This window comes from Protopterus annectens, chromosome 7.part0 (genome assembly GCF_019279795.1).
Source record: "Protopterus annectens isolate FY-2018-M chromosome 7.part0, PAN1.0, whole genome shotgun sequence".
In the NCBI taxonomy this organism is placed as follows: domain Eukaryota; kingdom Metazoa; phylum Chordata; order Ceratodontiformes; family Protopteridae; genus Protopterus; species Protopterus annectens.
In genome coordinates, this window is record NC_056739.1 from 413,138,139 (window position 1) to 413,164,781 (window position 26,643).

Genomic DNA, 26,643 nt, shown 5'->3' on the forward strand with positions numbered 1-26,643 from the left:
AATGAGGGCAGTACTCCTGTCCCTTCAAGCCCTTCACTATTACCTCCCTCAGGGCGTAATTGCTGTTCACTCAGACAACATGTCAGTTGTCTGGTACCTGAACAAACAGGGAGGGACCAGATCCTATCCTCTTTGCAGAGAAGCAATGAGGGTCTGGGAATGGGCAGTCTCGACCAAACGCTTCCTAGTGGCTACTCACATACCGGGCAAATCCAATGTCATAGCCGACAGGTTGAGCAGAACCATCCTCTCTCCTCACAAATGGTCTCTGAACATGACTATTACAAGACAGATTTTCAGCGAATGGGGAGTTCCATGCTGTGACTTCTTCGCGACTCCTCTGAATGCGAAGTGCAAAGATTTTTTCTCCCTAACCCCGGCTCCGGGGAAGAGCCCTATGGACGCGTTAGTCCATCCTTGGCCCACCGGCCTGCTTTATGCCTTCCCTCCAGTTCCTCTCCTACCCAGGGTAATTCAGAAGGCATCTCTCTTAGGGAGCAAGATGATCTTAATTGCTCCTTACTGGCCTCGTCAAGTCTGGTTTCCCTATCTTCAGAAACATGCTCTGGAAGGTCCATGGTTCCTGGACCAGGTCCCAGACCTACTGATTCATCAGTCGGGACTACTACACCAGTCCCTACACACATTAAAATTGACGGCCTGGCTCCTCCTCTTCCGACCATAGTCAGGAGACATGCACTAGACCCAGATGTAGTGCACATATTGTCTTCAGCCCACAAGTCTGCTACGAAGAAACTGTATTCTAGCAAATGGAAAAGGTTTGCTATCTGGGCTCAACTCCGGGGCCTGGACCCCATTTCTACTCCCGTGGCAGAAGTACTCAAGTTCCTGACCTCTCTTTTCAACCAAGGCTCTTCTGTTTCTACCATCAAAGTACAATTGGCAGCGATTTCTAATTTTCATGAATCCATAGACCCACCCTTAATGAGCAACAGGTTGTGTAAGACCTTCTTGAAAGGTGCTGCTCTATTAAGACCTCCAGTTTCTCATCCTGCACCTCCATGGGATCTCAATATAGTATTACGTGCCTTGACTTCTTCCCCCATTGAACCGGCAGCTACCTGTGATCTAAAGTTTCTATCATGGAAGACAGCTTTTCTAGTGGCAATTACTTCAGCCAGAAGGGTTTCAGAACTTCAAGCTTTGTCAGTGAAACCCCCGTACTTGGTTTTTCATACAGACAGGGTTTCCCTCAGACCAAATCCTTCTTTTGTTCCTAAAGTCTGTTCTACTTTATGCTTGCAACAGTCATTAGAGCTCCCAGTTTTTTTCCCAAAATACTCCAATAAAGCAGAATTTATTTTCCACACACTAGATGTCCACAGGCAGTTATGTTTTTATTTGGATAGGACCAAACAATCAAGGAAGACAGATCAGTTGTTTGTGTCCTTTGCAGAAAACAAATTGGGCAACGCGGTCACAAAGGTCACTATTGCCAAATGGATCAGGGACTGTATTACTCAAGCTTATATTTATTCTAACAAAGAGCTTTCCACCTCTGTCAAGGCTCATTCTACAAGGGCTATGGCTACTTGGTAGCATTTCATTCTAAGCTTGCTATTGATGACATTTGTGCTGCGGCTACATGGTCTTCCCGCACACCTTCATTTCTCACTACAAATTAGATGTGGCATCTAGAGGACGAGCTTCATTTGGTTCCACAGTGCTCAGGAGTGTTTTCCAATGAGCCACCCGGGATTTAGGTGCTAGGATGCTGTCCCATCAGTCAGAATGTAGGCGAGATAGGATCACATAACATCTTTTAGTTATGTACTCACCATAACTTCAGATGTTTGGGATCCATCTCGCCTACATTCCTAATAACCCACCCTCCTTCCCCTTCCTTGGAGATCAGAGGATATCAGAAGGTCCGAATCCTGTTGTTTCATCTTGAAACATCTAACAATGTTATATAATCAAGCTGTGCATGTGTGCATGAATGCGGACAAACAAGATCTGGGGGATTAGTGGTGGTGCATCCTGGGATAAAGATAGCTCAGCCAATTAGAGGCCTCGCTCTATAGCATAAGCGTGCTGAGTCGGAGCCGAGGGATCGGCTCCGAGCCCATCAGTCAGAATGTAGGCGAGATGGATCCAAAACATCTGAAGTTATGGTGAGTACATAACTAAAAGTTACAGCCTGTGCTCTCACTTACACTAGTTGCTATTTGTTCTTGTCTTATCTTTATTCTCCTTCCAGATGTGAAAAACAATTTGCATGTTTTCAGAAAACATTAACTTTAAGATTTAAGAAAAGTGTACTGGCTATCTTTCAATAAAACTAAATTATACACCATTCAAGTAAATGCAGGTATTTAGTTACCATATAATCTGTTGTCTCTTATTCAGTTCCTATAATTTCTAAGTATATTTTATTGAACTGCTTATCCTTGTACCTTTTAATTTTACATTTCTCTCAAAAGACAATGTCCAGACCTCTCAATTTATTGCCCTCACTTTTAGTCATCTTGTTTCCATGGAAACCTAAGGACAAAATGTAGAGATGCCCTCAGCTCCAGATTTCTCAAATGTCTCTGAACATTTATTTGCATAAAGCAAACTATTTATTATATTATGGTCTCTCGCTTTTTTTAAAACCCATTGCATTCACAAAAAAAAAAAAAAAAAAAAAAAAAAACTTGCAATTAGATTAAGCCAAGGGCATTAATCCAGACATTCACCTATGCAAAAGTAAAAAAAAAAATCAGTTCTACATATATTATAATCAGTATACTTTTACACCTCACCCCCAGCCCAACAGCTCAAGATCACAACCTTTTGACTTAAATATGCCTTTAAAGCTGTTCTACTCTTTTTAACACTGTAATGCCTACATTTCTTAAATCTAAAATGAGAGAAAAAAGGACCTGTTTGCTTTAGTAATTTTTATCACATACAGCAATTCACTGAAAAATACTTTACCATATAACATGCAATTTATATCATGTTTTATACAAATACTGTTAGCAAAAAATTTTAGTTACAGTTGTTACTTTTTCACTTTCTCTTCCTCTTTTTGTTTCCTTTTAGGGTTTTTCCAAACATTAATGACATGAAGTGGGGCATATGACTGTCAGTCCCCCAACAAGTTTAAGTGAACCAAAATCTGGTTTCTCAACCACATTTTCTTCTACAGCCATATTCCACAAAAGTGACTGATGCTTTATACTCTCACATTTATTCACTAATTTCAATGTAGCTGGTCTTCTTCCTCTTCATCATCTTCTCCCAACACCAGACTCCAGTTCAAGTACAAGGTACTCTCGATTCTTCTAGTTAACTGCTGTTTCTGTTTCACAAGCATTTTCCTTTGGAACACTGAAAAAGGTTTCACTGACAAAGTCTCTCTATGAGCCTTACCATCATCAGAATGAGAAGCAGAGTCCCCTTTTGCTTAATAACATTTGTATTTCCCCCTTAGCCTGTACCGCATAAAAAATGATTGCCCAGGAAAAAATATATAGTAAAGACAGCTGGATACAGCAGCTTGAATCTCAAACCTTCCTTTCAACTTTCCCTGACTACTAGGATACATTTCTTTCTTTTCTACCTAGTGGACAGTGCATTATCATTTTATACAAACACTCCACTGTCTTCAGTTTTTAATATTTTGCCATTCTGCCACAGTTTTGTCAGGATCAACTCTTTCTGCTGGTGTGATTGCATCTTTATTAATACAGGTCTTGACTGCTTTTGTATGGCCAGGTTTGGAACATATACATGATGCATCTTTTCAATTAAATCCTGCTGTGAAATTCCAGTCCAGTTATTTATTTGTGCTTTCATAAAATTAATGCAGTTTGTTCCTTCCAGGTTCTCTGGTACAGCAGAAAATCTCAGGTTTTCTCTGTGTGCTTTATCCTCTAACTCTAATATATTTTGAAACATCACTTTTTGAGCAATCATACTCAGCCAGACTTTTCTTTATTTTAATCTCTGATTTCTGCGGTTTTATTACTTCACCTGAAGAGCTGTTTAAAGCTTCTTCCATTTTTTCCAAATTTTTATTATTTAAGGGGTATACATTCACTTACCAAATTATAAAAACATCAAACCACGAAAGAACAAACATAAAACAGTGAACTGGAAAAGCAGTGAACACTGACAACTTGGAAAATAAATTCAGCGAATCGCCATAGTCAGCCAACAACCAGGAAGTAACTTGATGCATAAGGTAACTGAAAGGAAATCTACTAAATCTGCCTTATCACTGTAGTGCTATCTTGGAGTTGGTATATGTAGTTGGGGGGTGGGGGATCCAGCTCCCCACCTTGGTTTGTTGTATGTGCGATGTTGGCCGACTATGACCATTCAATGTATTTTATTTCACTGTTATCGGTGTTCGCTGCTTTTCCAGTTAGCTGTTTTTGTTTTGTTGTTTTGCGGTTCGAGGTTTTTTTAATTTGGTAAGTAAACATAGACCCTTACTTAAGTTGATATACTCCTTCAATGTTTCACTTACTTTAATTAACTCTGAGAACATCTGACTTATTTTTTCCTTTAAATTTTTGGAAGCCATCTCTTGTAGCAAAGCTGGATTCTGAACTGCTTTTTACTGAACAGCTGAAGGATTTTTTTCCAGTCAGTGTTTTCTCTTCACCTCTTCTAGTTGATTTTCTTTAAGGTTCTCTCACTTTCTTCTTTGCTGGTATTCACGCAGTGTACTTACTAGCCAGTAACTGAATTTTACTAAAACAGGTAGAATTACTGGCCTTTATCTGCCACTTTCTTTTATCAGACTGAGAGAGCTAAAATTAAGTGGTTGACCAATATGGAGCCATCTTGGAAAGCCAGATGAAGGAATTTTCTTGAACTTATTTTAATATCAGCTATTTTGAAAAGAAATATTCTGGAAAATTTGTACAGAGAAGTGAATTCCGTAATAGTTTACTATTGTCAAATAGCAAGCAATCTTTTTAATTTATAGGTTCATAGGCTCATAGGATGATACTAGTCTATTGGTCTGGAGGCCCTTAAGAAGGGTCTGAAGCCTAGTCAAGAATTTTGTCCATGTTCCCTCAAAGTCAGCACCTGTTTACCCCTGTACTGCAAGGACACAGGTGGGATCCCAGGGATATAGTTTCTGTTTCCTATCCATTCATCCAGGTTCCTCTTAAAGAAGGCTAGAGAGGTACTCTGCTTGACATGGAGAGGGAGTCTATTCCACAGATGGGGGTGTTTGGGACACAGGTCTATCCTGACAACAAGTTCTATTAATGTCACAGACCAGGTTAAGGCCTGGGTTGCACGAGTGGAGTTTGTCTTACAGATATGCAGCAATTCCATCAAGGCTGGGTCTGAAATGGCCTTGTATGCCAGACACAGGTCACCTCTTAGCATTCTGTATGACACTGAATAGAGGGACAGGGATTTTAGCCTATCTATATAGGATAGGTGTTTGAGACCCTGGATTTTCCTGGTCAGGAACCTCTGTGGTCTCTCCGACTGCTGCATGTGCTCGGCAAGATACATGCTGAAGGGGGCATTGCACTCGATAATGGGTCTGATAAGGGAGGAGTACAGGGATGTTATGACCTCCTTGCTCCTGGATGAAATACCCTTATTTATGAGGTGGGCCATGTACAAAGCCTTCCGTACAACGGAGGCAACATGGTGGTCAAAAGTCAAGTTGCTATCAACCTGGGTGCACAAGTCCCTCATGACTGATCGCATGCTTAGTACATTGTTATTAATGTGATAATTAGTGGGGATGATATGTTCCCCAAAGGGGATAATGATGCATTTCTTGGCATTCAGTTTGAAGCCATGCTTCTGTCACCAGTCATTGGTTTGGGTAAGGCCCTCTTGGAGGATGTTCACATCACTAGGGGAATTTAAGACAGTGCCCAGCTTGCAGTCATCTGCAAACTTGGTCAGCCACAGACCACTGGTTTTGGCTTGCACCTCAAAAAAGTGTATCCCAAACAGGAGAGGCCTCAAGCTCGATCCTTGGGGTACACCCCTCGTTATGGGTCTACTACTAGAGGTGACTTCCCCTACTTTGACTGAGTGGGTTCTGTCAGTGAGCCAGTTAGCTACCCATCTGGTAACATATGGGCTGATGCCTAGCTGGGAGAGTTTATCTATTATGCCCGAGTGGGGAATAGTGTCAAAGGCTTTGGCTAGGTCAACATAGGCAGTGTGCACCGTCTTCCCCTTGTCCATGGTTTTGGTGTCTGTTTCAAAGAAGGCAACCAAGTTTATGTTTCTAGAAATAGGCAGAAAATATTCCTGGCAAGTATGAGATGTTCCACAATTTCCATTGTTGCAGCAAGATGACTTTTCCAGTAAGTGCTATTGCAGACAGTTGTATAAATCATTCCCTATAAATGATCATAAAGATGTTATATACTTGTGACACATTTGTTTGTAAAATGCAAGAAAATGTTTAACCATTGTAAGCTGGTATGAAAAGCAGACATGCTTATCTTATCTGAAGAATAAGAAATTAAATAAACCCTCAGGTTACTTATGTAGCATAACCAAGTATGCTTCATATCAGACAAGACCATAAATTGGTTCAAAGCCACTCTTTTTTAACAAAAGAACTGTACTTAAAGGCAGCATTGGGCATCCATCCCTTCAACTTAGCCTCCTTTCCTCCATCTGTCAGCCCATCTATTAATTTTTGTTGTCTGTCTTGTCCATCTCATAGTTATATGGAACCATAGCCTATGCCATTCCTATCAAACAACAAGCAGAAGGCATGAAGCAGTGCTGAATAGGATGGCAGAATCAATGCTCACACATGTATGCATGCATACAAAGATGCACACACTTACATACAATTCAGAATATTCACATTCCACCTAATCACATCTTTGGAATGTGAGAGGAAACTAGAGATCAAAATGAAAGCTGACAAATGGAGTCACAATCAGGAAACAAATTGGATAACTAATCATTATGAAGCAGTAATGGTAACTGCTACAACACTGTACTATCCATCATTACTCTTCCATGGCATTTAAAATCTGTAAACATATATATATATATATATATATATATATATATATATATATATATATATATATATATACACACATCAGACTAAGGAGGTATATTAAAGAAATAATGTGATGTTTCTCAACACATTTGGGTCCAAAGGTTTTCCACAACAGAAAATTCTAGAGGCTATTATAAATTATATAAGAAATGTTTAATGGGATTTAAAATGTAAATGCTGTGCAAATACTGCTAAGGTTACATATATGTCAAGGCGATCTTGAATCAAGACTATGAAATTCAGCAGGGCTAGAAGATACAGACCAAGAGTCAGTTAACATGATTCACATAAAAAGAAAACCATGGAGTACGAGCATTCTGACAAAGGTACTTGTAGACTAGCTACAACAAATATGTGCCACACACGTCATTCAAGGGTCATCTCAGCTGACACAAACATTAACACAGCAAAGTACGCTATCTATAGGATGTTGTATCAATATAGAAAACATACTACAAGATGCAGTGTAACTTTTCCTGACATATGCATTCATTATTCAGCAACATCTTTTTAATATGGACATGGTGCTGGGAGTCCAGTTGGGAATGAGGTCATGATAAGTGAGGAGACTCCTTCAAGGGGAGAAGTAAGTATATTTTTAGAAGAAAAAAAGCTGCAGATCAACAGACAGAGGAAAAATGTAATGGAATTGTACATGTAGCAAACATGTTTTCACTTCTGCCTCTTGAGGTTATCACAAATTTGAGGATCTCTAATCATATGCCTTCTTACATCATCAGCAATTAATAAAACTACATCAAAAGAACAATAAATAGTGAACTAAATCATATCTAAAACATTTCAGTATGTTAATCCTCTTCCCATTTAAGTAGGTTTTAATAAAATAAAATAATTTAATCCTGACATTGTTGTAGCTTGTAGCTCAACTATCCAATTATATTCCTTTACCTCATTGTAATCAGATCACCACTTCTCATACCCAGAGTTATAATTTGCAATGCTTGAAATTTAAAATAATGTTTTGTATACTGCTATAAACATGTATCTGACAAGTTTATTGCTTCTGTTGCTCTTGGCTATGTTACTAATATGTTATGCAATGCGTTTTTTAAAAATGTGGTTCATTTTATCATCATAGTACAATTTCACATACCTGGCAACTTGCTAAATAAATGAGGTGCTTGCTTCTAAAATATGCATAACAATTATGTTATGCAATGCGTTTTTTTAAAAATGTGGTTCGTTTTATCATCATAGTACAATTTCACATACCTGGCAACTTGTTAAATAAATGAGGTGCTTGCTTCTAAAATATGCATAACAATTAAAATAATATTTACCAGTAACTGAATGCAAAAAAATAATTTGTTCCATAGATATATTTACAAAGTACTTTCAATATGCATTGTATTGACTACTGATGTAAACTAATAGAAAAGGTTTCACTGGCAAGGTTTCTCTATGGTTGTATGCCTAACAAGCCTGCAATATTTATATTTGCATTAAATAGCATGTTAAACTCTTATATAAACTGGATTGTTTGATATAGAAATATGAGGCAGGAGAATGAGACATACCTTTCAATTTCTTTGCTCAAGAATTCAGAACAAAGCCAAAATAATTGAAGGACAAAGGCCCAAAATCAAGGATAAATTTTAAATATTACTCAAATTCACTTCAAACTTAATAGAATAGCAGCTTTTATATCAACATCCAATTTCTGAGCAATATTAAGAATGAAATTCAAATGTTTGGCATTATTTAGTGACTGTAATCCTCAGTTATTTACCAGAAAATCAAAACATTTATGAAGGGCACAGAAAAATATGAGGCAAAATCAGGGGCATTTTGCAAAATTCTGGACAGTTGAGTGGTATGGCATGACAGGACAAGTCAGGCCATTCTGAACTTTATGCACCTTTCCTTTTGCAAAAACTACTCAAAAAGTGATATGGTTATTACATATCCCTCTTTTCACAGAATACTCCACATCTTAAAAAAGTCTTAAAATTTCTGGAAATTTGCATTTTTTCCAGAACAAAAATATATATTTTAATTAGTGCAGAAATCTATAGTTTTACATGTGAAACACCTTGTGAAGTCCAGCCTTTTGTATTAATTCCTTGTATTACTTATCTTGCAAAATCTTGAATTTCAGTAAAACAAATAGGTTCATAGGTTTATACTAGGCTATCTGCCCTAAGGCATTTATAAGCCTAGCCCAAATTTTTGTGGCTCACGCCACCCCTTATATGAAAAAATACTGTGCCCATTAGTTTGTTGTGCCTCTGTCCAGCAGTGACACAGAGATGATTCCTGGGGTAAACCTACGATCTCCCATCCACAGGTCAAGATTTCTCTTGAACAGAGCCAGCAAGGTGCTCTGCCTCACATGGACCGGGATTTTATTCCACAGCATAGGGAGTCTCTGAGTGATAAATCTATCCCTCCAGCACGTCCTATTTATATCTGTACTAAAGTTTAAGTCGCTTGCTCTAGTGGTTTTGGTGGATTTGGATTTTTTGAGGTGGAGCATGTCCATTAATTCCGGGTTGGACATGGCCTTGTATGTCAGGCACATGTCACCTCTGAGCAGACGGTATGCGACTCAATAGAGCTGGAGTTTCTTCAGTCTGGCAGCATATGACAGATTTTGGAGTCCCTTTATCCTTTTGGTGAGGAACTTTTGGGGTTTCTCCAATTGCTGCAGATGTCGGGTCTCACTTTTCTCAATGTCTCACTTTTGGCATCAGAAATTGGTACATGCATGTTAGAAATTGTAAACCAGTGTAAAATCAAACATCAAATTCAGATATATTAGAAGTGCTTACAACCCTAAGCACATCATAATAAAAAGTCAAGTTATAATAAAACCCCTGATTGCACTGAGATGGAGCCCTGTAGGACACTTGAGTTTGGCTAACAGACCCAGTCCCAGAGAAGTTATTTTAGGGGAGACCGGGCAGAGGGGAGAGAAAATATTCACACAGTGAAGACAGTTGGCTCCACCCCTGCTGCAAGAATTGGAAATGCACTGAAAGATCAGTCACAAAGTCTCACACCAACATCATTGTGTATTCAGTGTGGTAGTGGGACTATGGATGGAGCAAAATTAGAACCCATGTTGTTCAAGGATGACGACTTAAGTCATTTAGGCTCTCACCAAATACAATAGGATGACTATGGAGAATAAATGAGTAAGGAAAGCAAATAAGTTAATTAATGGTCAAGTTGGGAAGGTCCAAAAAAGATTCTTCATATTTATTTATTTGAATTTATCAAATGGGAAATATCACAGATTACACATGACCAGTTTCAATCTCAGCCTGGGTAAAGGTTTCAAGAATACAAGCAGGTATCATACAAGAGAGATACATCTTTGAAGTGCAAAATTATACAATTCACTATTAAGAAAGCACTGCAGTACACAACATAACAACATGGAGAGCATTATATCATCAAAAGTTGAAGTATTTATATAAACCTAGTTATATGTTGAAATACATCTCATCAATGATCAGAAAGTAAAATAAAATCTGGGAACATTGATGAGTTTAAGATGAAGAATTGCCAAATGCCAGATTATAAAGTTGGGGTTTAACAGATCTTTTTCAAGCTAACCAGTGTGGAGACCTGTGGAGACATTAAACACATCATTCCAGGGATGCACCACCTGATAGGAAAAAGAATAGAAACTGTGTCTGTGCATGGTGTCTTTGATGAGAGATTTAATGAGCGAGAGGACCTCATTATTACTGATATTCTCCAGGATCGCTGTCTCTCAGTTATACTGAGAGACAACATTTCAGTGCTTGTTGCTGATCACTCTTCCCCATGGTGAAGTGACTCTGGAATTAGAATAATAAGGTAAATGAGGCAGAGGAAAGCACGTACATTGAGTGGCACAGGAGGCCTTCCCCAAAAAATTGGTTTTCTGTTGCTTTTTGTTTTGTGTGCATTTTCTATCTGATCATAAACCTGAGTACATGTTTTATAAGGTTTACCATCAAACATTTGAGCAACACATTGTCAAATTCACTTACGCAAAGTCTGAACTCCAACTGTTGAAAAAAATCGAACACCGATATTCCAAACCACAAAATCTCACCCCTTTATGACCCATAATAGCACTTGTTTTTAGGTGTGTGGAGCAGTCAGAAATGTCAATACTAGCTTTTTTCAGCATTTGGACAATTCAGCATTATGTATTTCCTGTAAATATTTCAACAATATGCATAAAAAGTTAAGCGCAATCAATATTTTGATAGTAAAACATTTTATAAACATATGTGTACACAAGCTGTGGGGTTATGAGCTACATTTGTTGGGCTTTTGTGGAGTGAGGTGAGCAGTTTTGAGGACTCATCATGGATCCACTAAGGCAAGAAAGTCTAGGGAGGATATTCGGCCTGATCATAATCTGCATATAGCTGTCCTGAATTGCTTTCACTGGATGGTGACAGAAATCAGTGAAGGGTAAGAATAAGTTGCTTAACTGTTAACCACATTTAAATTTCTACTTTCCATTAGTTCAGGAAGTAAAGCCTGTAACTGTGGAAGAGATTGTGATCTCAGTGTTAAACTGACTCCACTACCAGCTCAGATGTTACCACACAAGTGCAATACTGGGCCCAAGGTATGTCTTAAACAGTGGGTATAGATAGTGACTACATAAATGAAGCAAAATCCCTTTATAATGCAACAAATTCTTAAAAATGGGTAACATATTCCCCATTAACCCTGATAATGACATCATCTAGGATCAGCCAGTTAGATACCCCAACACTGAGCCGACAAAGAAGCCTGCAAACTCCTACAGCAATGTCCTCACACAACTGGATGGATTATAGAAACCCACAATTTGTTTCTGTTCCCAAGACATACTCAAAGAAGTAAAGAAGTTGGTATTCCTGATTTACTCCAGTGTTAAGCAAAGAGGTAGATGAAAAGGGTTTACCACCCCAACCAAAGATTATTTTCCTACAGCACAGACTAATGGAAAACTCAGCTTGGGGTACTGCAGTGACCAGATAAGGACCAAAGTTGCCATTCAACCAGTTTTCTATAATATATCCAATATCAACATTCCTAAAACAATTTAAAGTTGACCCCTAGCTCGTTTTGTTATTACATTAGTTCACAGTGCTTTAAGAATGACCAATGGAGTTCAAGAGCTCAACTGGAGACATAGGCACTTTATGCAAAATGGATATATACTGTACTGTGGTTAGTTTCACCTCAGGGTGATGCTTGACAATTAAAACAGAGGTGGACCTCCAGATTCAGGAAAAAACACACCAACTCCTCTGCAGAGCTCTGGCCTTTGTCACCTCAGAATCTAATTTTTCCCACAAGACACAGAAGACATTTATAAGGGAGGACAGTGTACATGGATATGCAATATGGATATCTGGTATACCTCTTGCATACAGACAGGCATTCTAATCCTTGTACACAACAGTGTATATTTACATTATGTAAATTACTACAAGCATATGAACAACATACATGAATAAGGTACATTTATCTGTACCATTGTCTTATGTTTAAATTAATATCCTGTATATTTATATTACTGAGCACTATCTTCTATACGTCTACCCACTCTGTATATAGTGCGCTGTCTACCTACAATTGATCTATACTAGCTATACTAATCTAATATGAACACAAATGATAAATTACTGAACTTGGATGTATTCTGTTAACTGATATCACTTGACCTATAAAATGTAAAATGTTAAAATGTGTTGTATGCTGTTTTACTCATGTAGGATATTTGACAAAGATGCATGGGACATTTTTCCCTGGACCTTTTCAGAAAAGGGTCTTTGCTAGGTCAGACTTTTTCCACTAAAAAAGGCAAATAAAATAACATGTAATAGAATTACAATTACACTGCACACAACTTTCATTCTAATTTGTGATTCAGCAGTAACTTGTTACATCCTCACTGCTGTGTGTGTTATTTAGTGTCTAAATCACTAACTTTCACTGGTTTAAGTTGATCTCATGGATTACAATACTTACACGTTATATATTTTACCTCCAAATTCATCAGCAATATGCATGTAATCCACTTATAAAGTGGATGAGTTCCTTCTAAATTCCATTTGTCTGATCACTGATCACTCATTATCTTTTTCCTTTTAATAATTTGAGCATGCATGCACGCATGCTAAGAAGGCCATTCTCAGGCTGTCTACTTTTTTAACAGTAAGAAAACTACTGGATGTCCTTTTTTGTAGCTCCAAATAGAAATAATGTGTAAGTAATTGTTAATTACCATGTGACTGCCATGGCGCTGAACTCCCGATAACCTTCTGAGACAGCCTTCTGAATAACAGTCCGCTCTGCGCAAACTGTGAGTCCATAAGAAGCATTTTCCACATTACACCCTGCATTAAAAGAGTATGAAAATATCAAGAAATATTATTAAAGCATATGGACAGCTTTCTGATATTTGAGATAATCTAAGTAATTTAGAGTAAAAAGGAAAGGAATTACAAGTATTTATAGAGCAGCATGTGCCTATATCCATACTAGCATATGGACTTGAATTTTAAAGTGCCTTAATTGCTGCTTAGATCTCATCCAATCACTACTGTGGTCCCTTTCCTACTAGATGCACACTGCTAGGTTGAATCCAGTTAACTCAAGGATATACCACACATTGTGCAAGCCTGGTTATGTATAAACTGTGCTGTGAGGACTCTGGACATGAGCAGTATACATACATTGAAGTAATTAGAAAAAAATAAACTCACTGAATGGAAGGATTACTTGGTTTTAAATAACGATAGGAATTTTATGTGACAGAGCTCAAAAACAAAGAAGAAAAGTACAAATACATACACTTGGTTTTATACAGGTTATATAATGCTGTAGCAAAAATGGTGACTGACGCAATCTAATCATACACTCTTACAATGGTATTCAGAGAAACACTTGCGCTAGGACTCAATAACCTCCTGCAAAACTAATCTGCTGCCCTGTAAGTAATTCAGAGCTTTAAAACAATTTGGATAAGAAGGTTTCAGAAACAATACCTTCTAGTTCCTTGCTAATTTTGTGTCTACTGTATCTAGGTAACACAGACTTCTCTAGGAGGCTACTAGTCTTGGAGTCAGTGCCTTGGGGCATACTTTATTTATTATTTATTTATTTATTTCTAGTTTGATTACCGGGGAAGTCCACTGGCCCCAGACAAACCGTTTTCAGTGGAGACCTGGGGAGAAAAGCTCCACAAAACAGATTACAGTAAAGATAGTAGTCCAATAAAAATAAAAGTACAAGTACAAATACATATCAAATAATACAAAGCTTGAACAATATTGACCATAGTGGAAAAATATCATGAAGATACATTTTAACAAATTCACACAAAGTCAAAAGTCAACATCTATTTACAGTATTTACAGAGTGTGAGAGATTTATGGGAATTAGCTATAGAAGGTTATAGCCAGCTATAAGTTGCTTAGGAACTCAGGAGGATACTCTCCCTGGGGCTTTTGTTAAATAGTTCTAGGTAGGGAGAATGCAGTTACATTTCCATTTGGAAGAGAGGTAGGTGTAAAGCTGAGTTTTAAAGTTGTTTGTGTTTGACATTGTCCTTAGTCTGGAAGGGAGAGAGTTCCATTTCTTACCCAAGGAGAAGGAGAGGAGAAGTTGTCCAGCAGGACATTTAGGTTTGTGGACAGTAATTAAGTTTTGGTGTTCAGATCTGAGAGTTCTATTTGGGGTGTATGGTGGAAGGATGTTAGAGTGGGGCATTTGGTTAGATTAAATATTAGTCTATGTGCTGTAGTGAGCTGGAGGAGGTCCAGGTAATTTGTGAATTTTAACCAGTTGATGGATTGGAGGGTAACACAGTGATGAGTGGAATTTTTGCTTTGGTGGCAAATTTAGAAATTTTGTTATAACAGCTTTCAAGTTTGGAAGTGATAGAAGAGGATAGGGGAGGGAAGGAGGTAAGAGGAGGCCAAAGTATGCCTGATAGAAGTAGAGAGGAAGTGGTTGTTCCTGTATAGCATACCTAGTTTTTGGTGGGTTTTCTTTATATTTTGCTGAATATGGATGTCAAGTCGAGGTGTTCATCTAAAGTCACACCATGTAGTTTGGCAAGGGGAACAACTTTGATTGGAGAGTTGCTTTGGCTAAGGACTTGGAAGGAATTTTTATCAAAAGAGAAAGATTTTGAAGGTATGAATAGTAGTATTTTAGATTTGTTAGCATTGAGAGAAAGGTGATTTTGACGCATCCCGATCTTAGTAGTTGAGAAGGCAGTCTGAGTTTTAGATAGGGGTTCAGGGAGGTTAGAGGCAGAACAGTTAAGTGTAGAGTCATCTGCATATTGGATGTATTTGGCATTAGGAATTGCAGAGTGAAAGTTATTGATAAAGATATTAAACAGCATTGGTCTGAGGATGGACCCCTGTGGTACTCCAGTAGGGGTGGTTAAGAAAAGTGAGGTGCCTTTTTTCCATTTCATAGCCTGAGATCTATCTGACAGATTGCTTGAGAACCAGGAAAGAGTGTTTTGGGAGATATTTAGGTTTGAGAGGTGACTTAGAAGGTGCTTGTTGGAAACAGTATCAAATGCTTTAGAGAGCTCTAGGAGCACTGCGGTTACTAAGTTCCCAGAATCTTGGGCTTGATTGACAGTTTCTAAGAATGAGAATAGAGCTGTTATGGTGTTATGTCCTGGTTGGAAGCCATGTTGGGTAGGGGTAAGAAGTTGTTTTTTAGTCTGAAAAGGCATATGTTGGAGGTGCATGCATTTTTCTAGGATTTTGGAGATTTTAGAGAGAAGAGCTATAGGGCAGAAGTTTAAAATATTAGTGTTTTGCCTCCCTTGTGGAGAGGAAGAATAAAGGTGGAATGCCAGAGTTTAGGGTCATAGGATTCCTTTATGGATTTATTAATTAGGATACTACTTGGGAGAGCTATACCATTGGCAGCAGACTTGAGAAAGGAAGAGGGGATGTTGTCAAGTGCATTGGAGCAGGGTTTAATTTTGGATAGAAGTCTTTTTATGTAGTTAGTGGAGACAGGTTTAAGCTCAAACATGGGGGGGGATTATTTGGAGACTTGGATCAGGTGGAATGTAGGAGAGATGGGTCGTTATTGGGAAAAGTTTTCGTTAGGTTAGATATTGACTCTATAAAGAAAGAGTTGAATAGTGATGCTAATTCGAGGTCAGATTTACTTGGGTCTGGACAGGGGTTATTTTTGGAGCCTGGGTTGAGGAGTGAGTTTATGGAGTTCCAAAAAAGCTTAGGGTTTTGGGGATGGTTGGACTGGAGCTTAGTGTAGTATGATTTTTTTGTCTTTGAATATTTATTTTTTGCAAAGTTACAAGGCTGTGTATATTGGAGAAGGGTTTCAGGAAGTTTATTCTTTTGGTAAAGCTTCCAGGATTTGTCTCTTTGATGCATAATTTGCTTTGTTCCTTTGGTTAGCCAAGGGGTAGTTATAGTTTTTATTCTTTTTTTTTCCTTGGTGGAGCTAAGGAATTTAGAGCATCTAGCAACACCAACAAACTGAGGAACCAAACCAGCAAATGGAACAGACAGGCAGCGATGTAGAAATATACCACTTTAATAGTTCAAAAACCACACGTTATTAATTATGAAGTAATGAAATGACTAGCATAGTTAGTATTTTAAAGTTAAAAAGTATTTTAGTATAGTATTTTGTTTTTACACATATAATATATTTTGAGCAGGCATAGGTTACATTTTGTTTTAGATTTTCATGTTTTAAAGTTTTCTATTAAACAATTAAATATGATTAATTGGGGTGGGGTATGTGTATTCATATTTAAAATGGCTAGGTTGTTACATTCATTTGTTTTGATGAAGTCCCTTGCAGTAGGGGAAGAAAGCGTTTAACTTGTGGAATATTGTTTAACGTGTGGTTTTCAAACAATTAAAGTGGTGTATTTCTACATCGTTGCCTGTCTGTTCCATTTGCTGGTTTGGTTTTTCAATTTAGAGCATCTAGGAAAGTAGAATTAAAGTGGTCTATGGCTTTATCAAGTGGAAGGGTTTTTAGAATGTTCCAATTCATTTGTTTGAGATAGAAAAGGTTTGGGGGTCAAATTTATTAAAGTTGTGGGTCTGAATATATTGATGTTGGTATGGATGGGAGGTCGTTGCACGGTAAATGAAAGATGGTAGGTGGTCACTAATAGAGTCAGGGATGGTGCCAGAGTTGGTAATTTTATTTGGATGGGTGACTAAGATCCAGTCAAGAGTGGATCCAGGGGGGATTTGTTTTATTGGGTCTGGTGATGGAATGGGTTACTTGAGTAAAGTTAAAGAGGTTAATGGACAGGGAGGGTATGGGACTGTTGATTTTATTCCAATCATTGTTTACATCACCTTGTATGTAAGTTTCAAGGTTAATTTCAGCTGAGGCCCATTGGGGTATGTCTTCAAGGGTTGAGGCGTTATTTCCGGGTGGGATATAAAGGGCGATGATACAGAGGCTTTTGTGATTATTCATTTTTAATAGACAGACTGTTAGTTCTGCATTGGCGAATTTAGGAATGGGGTTTGGTAGGGGAATTAAGATAAGTAGATTAGAATAGATTAATGCAACGCCTGTGCCTTTTTCCTTTTAGCAGTCACATATAAGAGTGTGAAATCCAGAGGGTAGGATTTCAGAGTCAAAGATGTGGGGTTTCAGCCAAGTTTCAGAGATGGCTACAATGTCAGGTTAGTTATGACTTAGCCATGCTTGAAAGTGATGTGCTTTGTTATTGAGACTCTGGGCACTGAGTGTGAAATATTTAAGAGTATTGTAGAGGGATGAAAGGTTAGAAGAAGGGGGAGGGTAATTGTTATTTGTGGGTGGGTTAGGTCCGGGGTTGGGATGAATGTCTCCAGATAACATGAGGTTATTGAAGGAAGTTATTTTAGTGTGTTTTGGTTTAAATTTAGAATATTCTGGATGGTCTAGTATTTGTTTAAGAGTAAGTGTCTTAGCAGTAGTGGAAATAATTTTAGGATTAAAAAGGTGCAGAGGGTTGAGCTGAAACAGAGAGGAGGAGATTGAAAGGAAATGATTATTTGTGTGAGGGAGGAGATGGTTTTGTGTGGGAGTATAGCAAGGAGTAGAGAGTGGAAGCTGATTGGAGGTAGAGGAGCTGGCATGGTATAACGTTGTTAGGAGTAGTAGGAGGAAGATGGGGGTTCAGAGTGTTAGGAACAGTAAGGAAAGCATGGTTAGAAAAAGGTAGTTTAATATGGGATGATTTGTAGTGGGAGAGAACAGCGGTGAGGTGAGATGGGGGAGTGAAAGAGTGATGTATTTAATTAGTGATGTATTTAATTACTATTGGTGAAAGGAGGAGGGGTAAAGAGTGGAAGGCTTTGACTGGATGGTTGACTGTGGGTGAAAGGAGGATGGGTAAAGAGGGGAAGGCTTTGACTGGATGGTTGACTGTGGGTGAAACGAGGAGGGGTAAAGAGGGGAGGGCTTTGACTGGATGGTTGACTGTGGGTGAAAGGAGGAGGGGTAAAGAGGGGAAGGCTTTGACTAGATGGTTGTTTTGAGTGGGTGGGGAGTGGTTGAAATGAAAGTATGAGTAGTGGGGGTGGGTGGGAATTGGGGGCAGGGTAGGGGAGCAGAGTGAGCCCGCAAGGTGAACAGAATGGGTAGAGCCAAGGAGAAGGAAGCCAGCAAAAAGTTATCCGTGAAGCTGAGAACTAGTTCAGAGGTAAGGAAGCACTGGCTTAAGGCAGTATGTGTATGAAATTAGAAGGATGCAGATGGCTGACAGGGGATAGGACCTGAAAACAGGCCAGCAGCAGTTTAGTAGACTATAGTAACTATTAATAGGGCTAAAACAGGGCAGTGATAAATTAATAGAACAGTTACAATACTTTTGGCTTGTATTAAAAATAGGTAGTGGTTGAAAAGTGCCACCTGGTGGCCTGAGTAAGTACAATGGTAAGCTACGAGCACCAGAGGAGGGGGAAAGAGCCTAGGAGGGGAAGGGGGAGATAAAATCCATGGACGGCTGCTAGCGAATGCACTCAGGGTTAATATACAACAGTGGTAGGTATAGGATATATATATATATATATATATATATATATATATATATATATATATATAATATGAAAAGAATGAAGAAATCACTCTCTTGGGTGTTTGAAAGTTGATGCCAGGAAGATAAATGCAATCTACAATGGGCTGACGGACATGGGAATGTAGAAGTCTTTTGATGTCATGATACATCAAGGTTATATTGATAGACAAAGGTCTAAGAATATGTTTTTCATCCATTTGAAACTGCAAGTTGTCATTTCCCTACAAGTTTACAGACATTGAACTCTTGACATTTGTAATCTACTTATATCTATCCCACGCATTCTTAAATCCCATCTTTTTTTCCCTGGTACCAACACTTCTGCACTCGTTCTGTGAAGGATTATTTCCTCACTGTTCCACTGAATCATCCTTTTTTCAGTTTCATATTCACTTTATCCTCTCATATCATAAAACATCATTTTCAAAGGAAAAAGCAGAATTAAACTGACAAATGTTGGCAAGTTTCAAGCTGTAACAAGAAATTACACTTGTAAATGAACACCGGTAACATGGCATTGATGCCCCCTTAATGTCAGAATGATATCTGAAGGTATATAAAACACAAAATTCAAGGGTAGTACAACTCTGTAGCATTGTGATTATTCAGTAGTTCATACTATTTGCTACATATTGTTCAAAGAACAGACTCCATTGTGACAAATTTGTCAATGGCATTCAGGAAAAAGTAGTCTGCCCCCCCATATTTCTGTTTCTGCACTGAGATTGCAAACATTTCTGCCCTAATAAACTACACATACTGATTTTGCTACTGCTGATTTTATGCTAGGGTTTGGATAACATACTAAAGCTTTTTCATAAATAGAAGTGTCTAGATTTTTTTTTTATTTCAAGTTATATTATCCTTGCAAGAACAATGAAATTGGAACTGAATAGCTGCAACAAAAACATTTTCTTATGTTATGTGTGACTTTATTTAAATGTTTTACTATCCACCCATCTGTTAATTGATATATTTTTACTTTGAGGTACACTAATGATAACATGGAATAAATACTTGCTTTTAGACTGCCCTTGCACAGCTGACTTGAGCTAAAAACTAATTTGAGTAATGTGAGTGAGAGAGCAGCACTGTTTATTATAGTGTTTGCATAAAAATAATGTGCTGAAATGATTACACATTACATTACCTTCCCTACATTGCAGCAATGCATTTTAACAGTCTCTCTGGCATATAGTATACCATAAATCAGTTTCATATTGGTTTTACATCACCTCACATAATGCTCCTCTTCTTAAATATACGGTTACTATAGTGGGGGCTTAAAGAGCTAGTGCAAAAAACACATGCATATAAGTAGATTGCAGAATCCTCACTAGTATCACTTTATCCAAAAAGATAGTATTTTTTAAGATATATTTTTGAAAATGAATGTTTAATATTCCAGTGTACGCAGAAATTCAGAACAAATGTCCTCAATGTCTTGTTTTGATCAGTACATCCAAGCAGGACATAACTCAACAACATTATTCATGTACATCTTAACTACTTAACTGACTAATTGGTGAACATCAGCAAGCAATTAGTTGACTACTAACCTGTTAATGTTTTCTTGCTACAATAAATGAGGAATTCAACCGAGTTAAAAAAAAGTCTCATCCAAGAGGTTGGCACAGATCAGAAAGGATTACAGTATTACTCCAGATGTTTAGTACAAAAGTCTGTTGTTTTCCTTGGGTCTGTATCACTTTGTCAAATCACTATTTAGTGAATGGCTCTCCTTCAAACAACTATTCAGTGAACAAACTAATTGCTGAACTAAGTTTTCAGTGAAAACTTTCTTACAGCAAACTGATGGTAGACTGCCCTACCAATCATAAAAAAATAAATAAATAAAAAAACTTAACAGCTATGCAAGTGGGGAGGCTATACTCTCACATCCCCCCAAACCACCCCTAACTAAATATACCAACTCTGAGATCACACTACAGTGGGGAAAAGGGCAAATTCCAGATGGTGGCCAACCATCGTTTTGCCCTAGGAATGTTTTTGCTGAAAACTTAGTTCAACAATTAGCTTGTTCACTGAATAGTTGTTCAACAAGGAGACATTCACTAAATAGTGATTTGACATAGTGATATAGACCCAAAGAAAACAATAGACTTCAGACCTATTTTGGATTTAAGCAGCCTAAGCAAGTTCATACCCAAGGAAACCTTTCAGATGATCAGCTTTATTTTGATTTACATGTTGTTTTTAGCTCTGAATTTTACTTTTTGTTGTAAGAAATTGATATATTATAGATTGGCACACTCTACCACCACTTCTGAACTTGAGTCTTGAGACTATGTAACTAATGTTTACTGCCTTATATGACCTGTGGGACTGGCACACTAGATCAGAATATTTTATGAAATACTTCCCTTTGTAGGTTCATAGGTGATTACTAGGTTAATGGCCCCATGCGGGCCTTTTAAAGCCTAGCCATTCTTTGCAGGGTGAGACTCAATCCCTGTACATTCAGTCAGTGAGGTAAGTACCTTAGCCATCATACCAAACTCCAACAACAGATTAACTCAACGTATTTAATGTAATATTGGCTTGTATATTGTTTGGGTGATTTACTCATACAATTTGACTTAAATTTCTAGTTATTTTCATTTCTGTGAATTATCACATTACTCATTTATATATTTTTGTTTCTTTTAAAATGATTTACTTTGTAACAAAGAATGCATTCCTTAAATGCGAAAACCATTAATGATTTGCTGAAGCATGGGTATCTTGTCTAATGTTCTAAATGATGTGTTTATACAAAGGTAACATAATAGCATTGGAGATGTACGTTCCTCTCATCAAACACTGGATGATTTACTTACTGTTATTAATAGTAAATCGAAATTTATTGATGATGCAACTAGCACAGTACGGAAAGCTGTTGCTACATATAGTAGTGACTACCTAATATTATTTATCACATTAGTCTAAAGTGCAAATAGAACACATTTAAGAAAGGAAGTATGCTCTGCTAGTCAAGACCACTTAACCTGATACTAAAGATGACCCCTTTGGAATTCAGGCTACAAATATGTAGTGATCTGAGTCTGGATTCAGATCATGCAGGAGAAAATAAAAGAAAAAGAAAGAAAGAAAGAAAGAAAGAAAGAAAGGGAGACATTTACATCAAACAACTAGGAAGAAACAAAACTGGCTAATGTGTAATGCTAAGAGAAAGTATGCAAAACAAAAGCACACCACTTTGATATGCAATACACTGATCTGAGCAAATGATAAGACTGTTCAACCACAAAACATTCAGTCTACAGAAAATAACATCATTGTTCCAGTGGAGAAGGTTTAAAAAAGGCAAGTGGCAGGAAAAAAGGAAGAAACCTAAATAGTACTTGGAAGGATTAAATTATTGTACAAAAATAGAAAAAGAATGAAGGTGCCAGCTTGACTTAGTCTGTGGAAGTACAAAGACAGCTAGATGAGTATTATATGCTTGCAGATGATGTAAGTGGTGAAAGCAGTGAGGTTAATAAGATTAAAGGTGATGAAGATTACTATTTTATAACAATTGTAAGAGCAGACAATAGTGAATTACAGGTGGGAGATTCTTCAGATCCGGTCAGAAATTATATTCTAGTAACTGGAGACACAATGAACTGATAGGCATATCTGCAGAAGAGATAATGAACATTGAATAGTGTAATACCTCCCAGAAGCAAAAATACAGGATGGAGTAGGATGCTTAAATGTAAGGAAGTATGGAGCTATTTTTCTTCAAGTTGGATTAAGTGATTTCATCTTTAAGGACTCACTGGCTATTAGTATAGAACTTACAGCCCTCTTAGCTTGCAGGACACATTTTTCACAAACCACATATGAAGCATCAGGTCAGCATGTATGAAAATACCTTTTTGTTGTTGTTGTTAAATGCCAAAATGAAAAAATAGCCTAGTTTAAAATGTGGGAATGTATAAAGTATCCCAGCCTAATTTGGGGCACACTAATTTAGACAGGAAAGAGTCCAGTTGTCAAGACCAGCGAAGAAAACATTTTTTACAGTAGATGTATTACAATATTTGACTAAAACAAGATAGGACTTTTATCAGGTCAGAAATGTAACAGTTCACAAACAGCAACATTTTATTTATGTGTGCTGGCTGTTAATGCAGAGAGCACTAGCATACCTCTCAACTTTGTAACACAAGAAATCTGGACAAAGCCTTAAATAATGGGGAGGGGGTCAAAGACCCAAAAATAGAGACAGATTTTAAATATTGGTCTTATAAACTTAGATTGTTGTTAGAATAACAGGTTTTGAGCTAGCTTGCATTTTCTGGAGGATATGAAGTCTGAAACTCAAATGTATGTCATTATTTAGTGACTTCAGTCATCTGTTGTTTGCCAAAAAAAACTCCACAGATTTTAAGTGGAGCAGTCAAAAAATATGAGGCAGAAATCTGAACATTCTGCAGATATCTGGACAGTTGAGAGGTAAGAGAATTAGTTATACTTTTTTTTTTTAATTAAGCATTCACTGTGTTCATGTAAGACTGAGGTTATTGTTTATGAAGCACGGTTAAAGAACAATGACTGGAAATAATGCTAAGAAAAAATATACTCTTAGCATTCTGTCAAGGTATAAATGATTTTTTCCTATAGCAGACATTGTAACAAAAAATCAGGTGAAGGTATTAAGAAAGGGATTAAAGATTGTCACGAGATGTGTGATTATTTTTATGATAACACCAGTAATAAAGATTGTGTAACCCTGAAAGGATTGCAATTGTTGGAGTATATAGACGAACAAAGTCAAGTGCTGATGACCTAGAGGAAATTCATATATTTCTAGCATGAAACACAGGAACTAAAATGATAATAGCTGAGGATTGGAATTTACCAGAGAGAGAGAGAGACTGGAATAATACTGATTCAACAATTTTAGTAAGGGAATTACTTACAACATATGTACAGAAATAAGTTGCATACCTAAGGGGATTATTGTTACTTCATGTCAGATGTTACCACTTTCTATGTGTAGTGACCATGGAGTTATAAAGGTTAAGCTACCGATAAGTTATTCTGCCAAACTAAAATATAGAGCACATGCAAAGAAGATTAATAACAGACTATATAGAAGCAAGGTAATCAATATTTAAAACTAGTTGGAATGAAACATTCTGTGGAAATCCAGCAGAAGGACTATGACAAATTTTGAAAAGGAAGTTATTAAAAAAATTGTTACCATCAGGATCTATGCAGACAAGGGTAGGAGAATATATTTCCACAAGAACAAAATTATTAAGATGAGACATACAAAAATATTACAAATGAAATAAGATTTAGCTATAAATTTGAAAACTGAAATAATGAACATAATAGGATAAAATAAGATTGTGGTATGTGTAAAGACATACAAATGATTACATTTTGTGTTGATTCTAAAATATGTCAGATTGAAGATATAGTTATAAAATCTTAAGCAAAACAGCTTGCCTTTGTAAAAGGGGCGGGTGAGTTGTGCTAATAACATCAGGTAACTTCAGATATTGAAATTAAATTAGATTATGTTGAAAAAATAACTTACAGACTTCACCTGAGCAAAGCACAAGGAGAAAATGGAATTAGTAATAATGGCACAAACAGGTTACATATTAAGTTATCGAACTTTTAAAACTTCGAACGTCATATGGTCGACACCATATGATCGAACTTTTAAAAGTTCAAACGTTACAATAGAGATCTCCGTACATTATGGAATGGGAAGATTTCCCTTTCCTGCACTGTAGTGTGATCTCAGAGCTGGTATATTTAAAGAGCGGGGGTGTGTGGGGGTGCATCCCCCCATGTGGGGGGTGCAGGGGGGCTTGCCCCTGCTTAAAATGGTCAGCTAGGTTTTTTCTGTTTTTTTTTTCACTTTTCGAACTTTTAAAAGTTCGATCATATGGCTTCAACCATATGACGTTCAAACTTTTAAAAGTTTGATAACGTAATATACACCCACACAAACATGCTTCAACATGAACTCAAAGTATCATTACATCTGTTTTCACTGTGCAATTTGAGTATGGAGAAACTTCTCAAGATTGGAGATGTATAGTTAAATCCACCCTTAAGGAAATGGGGCATAGGACAAACCCAGAGTTATACAGGCAAACAAAGGAACTTTCTTGCTGTGGAAAGATAATGAAGAAGGCTACTTGGGATAAATTATTGTCAGAATAAGAATGTGTGGAACTTGAAAACATGTATCAGCATGCATATGTTGAAAACAGATCTATACCTGCTTGTAGCATGATTAGCATGATGTTCTATAATAATAGCTGTACACGAAAATAATTTGTTGTGACACAGTTTCTATACATCAGTTTTTAGCCTTTGATAGAGTCATACAAAGAAAACTGATCAACAAATTAGAACAGTTAGGTATTGATGTAATCTTGAAAAGCTATATGGCTTACAGGTTTGACTTGGCAAAAATCATACAGCTACTGGATAAGTGAAATTCTAAGGTTACAGTCAGAGTGCCTGAAGAGCTCTGCCCTAGGCCCATACATGTTCAGATTGCATCTTTCCGATTTACCCTTTTCATATGAGATGTTCTACAGTCTGTATGCAGATGACTTAAAAATGGGAAAACTGATTGCATCTGTTATGGACAGGGCATGTTCGAAAAAGAACTTGGCTAAATGACCAGTTGGGGCAGAGGGAATGATGTGCTGATAAATACATTAAAAGCAAAGCTCATGATATTTGCAAAAATAGATTGAAGGGTGAATATTTAATACAGTAAATAATGACTGAATATGTGGATTCATTTAAAGACCTAGGAATATGGTCAGATCCAGCTTTGAGTTTTTCTGATAATATCAACTAATTTATTAATAATAGTTCTAAAAACAGAGGCCATATAAAAGATTTATAAAGTCTAGGAAATCAGAAAAATGAAATAATTGCTTATAAGCTTTACCAGACCAAAACTAGAGTTACATAATCATAATAATAATAATAATAATATGAAAACATTATAAGAAAACTACTGTGAGTAAATATGAGAGCACAGTGAAAATATAAAAAGGGCATCCATAGATGTGAAAGCTTAAGTTATTTTGAAAGAAGAAATATTTGAACTTGTACAGTGTCTCATAGATAATTAACAGGAGACCTTATTCAAATACATAGATCATTTAGAGACAACTACATCTGGGAGTGCCTGTGGTTATCAAAGAGTAGTAGAGAAGCAGTTAGTCTGTGTAAGAGACTAGATAGGAATGAAATTTGTATTAATCACTTCTCTAAGAGAGTAGCTGACACCTGGAATAGACTACCTAATTATATTAAAGCAACAGTTTAGATATTTTTAAGAACAAAGCGAACACATATTAAGGGGATGACTGCTTTATTATATTGACAGTCTCAAAGTACATTATTGCACATGCCTGAAATATTTGTGTATATGTATGGTATCTCTTGGTTTAACTTCTCCAAGTCTTTTGGTTTTCCTAATACTATGACTGGAATGTACTTCTATGATTAGAGTTCATGAAATTAATATTAAATCTTGATATTTTCAGACATATTGTGT

At 37.1% G+C, this 26,643-nt stretch overlaps 1 protein-coding gene across 2 annotated transcripts in view; it reads right to left on the reverse strand.

Annotated features, from left to right (window-relative positions):
• The window catches only part of LOC122805818 (cytidine deaminase-like), a 146,941-nt gene that overhangs the window by 9,728 nt on the left and 110,570 nt on the right, over positions 1–26,643 (reverse strand). For both annotated transcript variants that reach the window (XM_044076078.1, XM_044076079.1), the window contains exon 3: positions 13,275–13,386. In XM_044076078.1, the coding sequence (XP_043932013.1) occupies positions 13,275–13,386 (112 nt within the window). The remainder of the gene's footprint in view (positions 1–13,274; positions 13,387–26,643) is intronic.